Source organism: Limulus polyphemus, unplaced genomic scaffold (genome assembly GCF_000517525.1).
Source record: "Limulus polyphemus unplaced genomic scaffold, Limulus_polyphemus-2.1.2 Scaffold25, whole genome shotgun sequence".
Classification (NCBI taxonomy): Eukaryota; Metazoa; Arthropoda; class Merostomata; order Xiphosura; family Limulidae; genus Limulus; species Limulus polyphemus.
In genome coordinates, this window is record NW_013665635.1 from 874412 (window position 1) to 875289 (window position 878).

Here is an 878-nt window from a genome sequence, read left to right on the forward strand (position 1 = left end):
ATGGATAGTATCAACCAGAAACATGCAGTATATGGATAGTATCAACCAGAAACATGCAATATATGGATAGTATCAACCAGAAACATGCAGTATATGGATAGTATCAACCAGACACATGCAATATACAGATAGTATCAACCAGAAAAATTTAATATACAGAAACCTTTTTCATTCATATTATAAACTTAAATTTAAGAATTATTTGAGCTAAATCTAAGTTGAAAGTTGATTTCAGTTTTGAAATATAGAAAGTCTCTACATTTTAGTTATACTGCAGAAATCCTTGAAATAAGTACTATTGGTACCTTCACAACCAATCTTTGAAAGTGTATTAACAGTTGCAAGATGCATTTGCATTACAACATAACTTAAGACATGTGTATATATATATATATGTAGAAAAATAAGAGAAGCTATGTGAGATTGGTAGTTTCCTGCCTTTTACTTATTGAGCAACTATAGATACTAAAAAAAGATGTTGAAACTGGGTTTGTTTGTTCCAAGATTGGTGATTTTTTGCATTTAAATTTACCAATCAAGATTTCGGACTAGTTGTATGAAGCCCACGTTAACAAACAAACTCAAAACACCATACTCAGTACACTATACAGATAGCTCTAGAGCAAATACGGTTAGTGAAACAGAACAAAACCCCGAAACAATGAAATTTACCTGATTGAGGCAGTCTTGAGGCGGAGTTCATTCCATCGCTGGTTCATCTCCTCGAGCTTTCTTTGTAGCAACAGTGCATCATCATGACACTTAAGACTCTTAAGTAAGTGACTACTTCGTTCGTTTAAAGTGACGTGAAGAACAAAACCCCGAAACAATGAAATTTACCTGATTGAGGCAGTCTTGAGGCGGAGTTCATTCCATCG

General features: G+C 33.8%; 1 protein-coding gene across 1 annotated transcript in view; it reads right to left on the reverse strand.

Moving 5' to 3' along the window:
- Positions 1 to 878, reverse strand: part of LOC106459004 (dystrophin-like) — a 271702-nt gene that overhangs the window by 29747 nt on the left and 241077 nt on the right. The window contains exon 54 of the mRNA XM_022385593.1: positions 673 to 768. Within this exon, the coding sequence (XP_022241301.1) occupies positions 673 to 768 (96 nt within the window). The remainder of the gene's footprint in view (positions 1 to 672; positions 769 to 878) is intronic.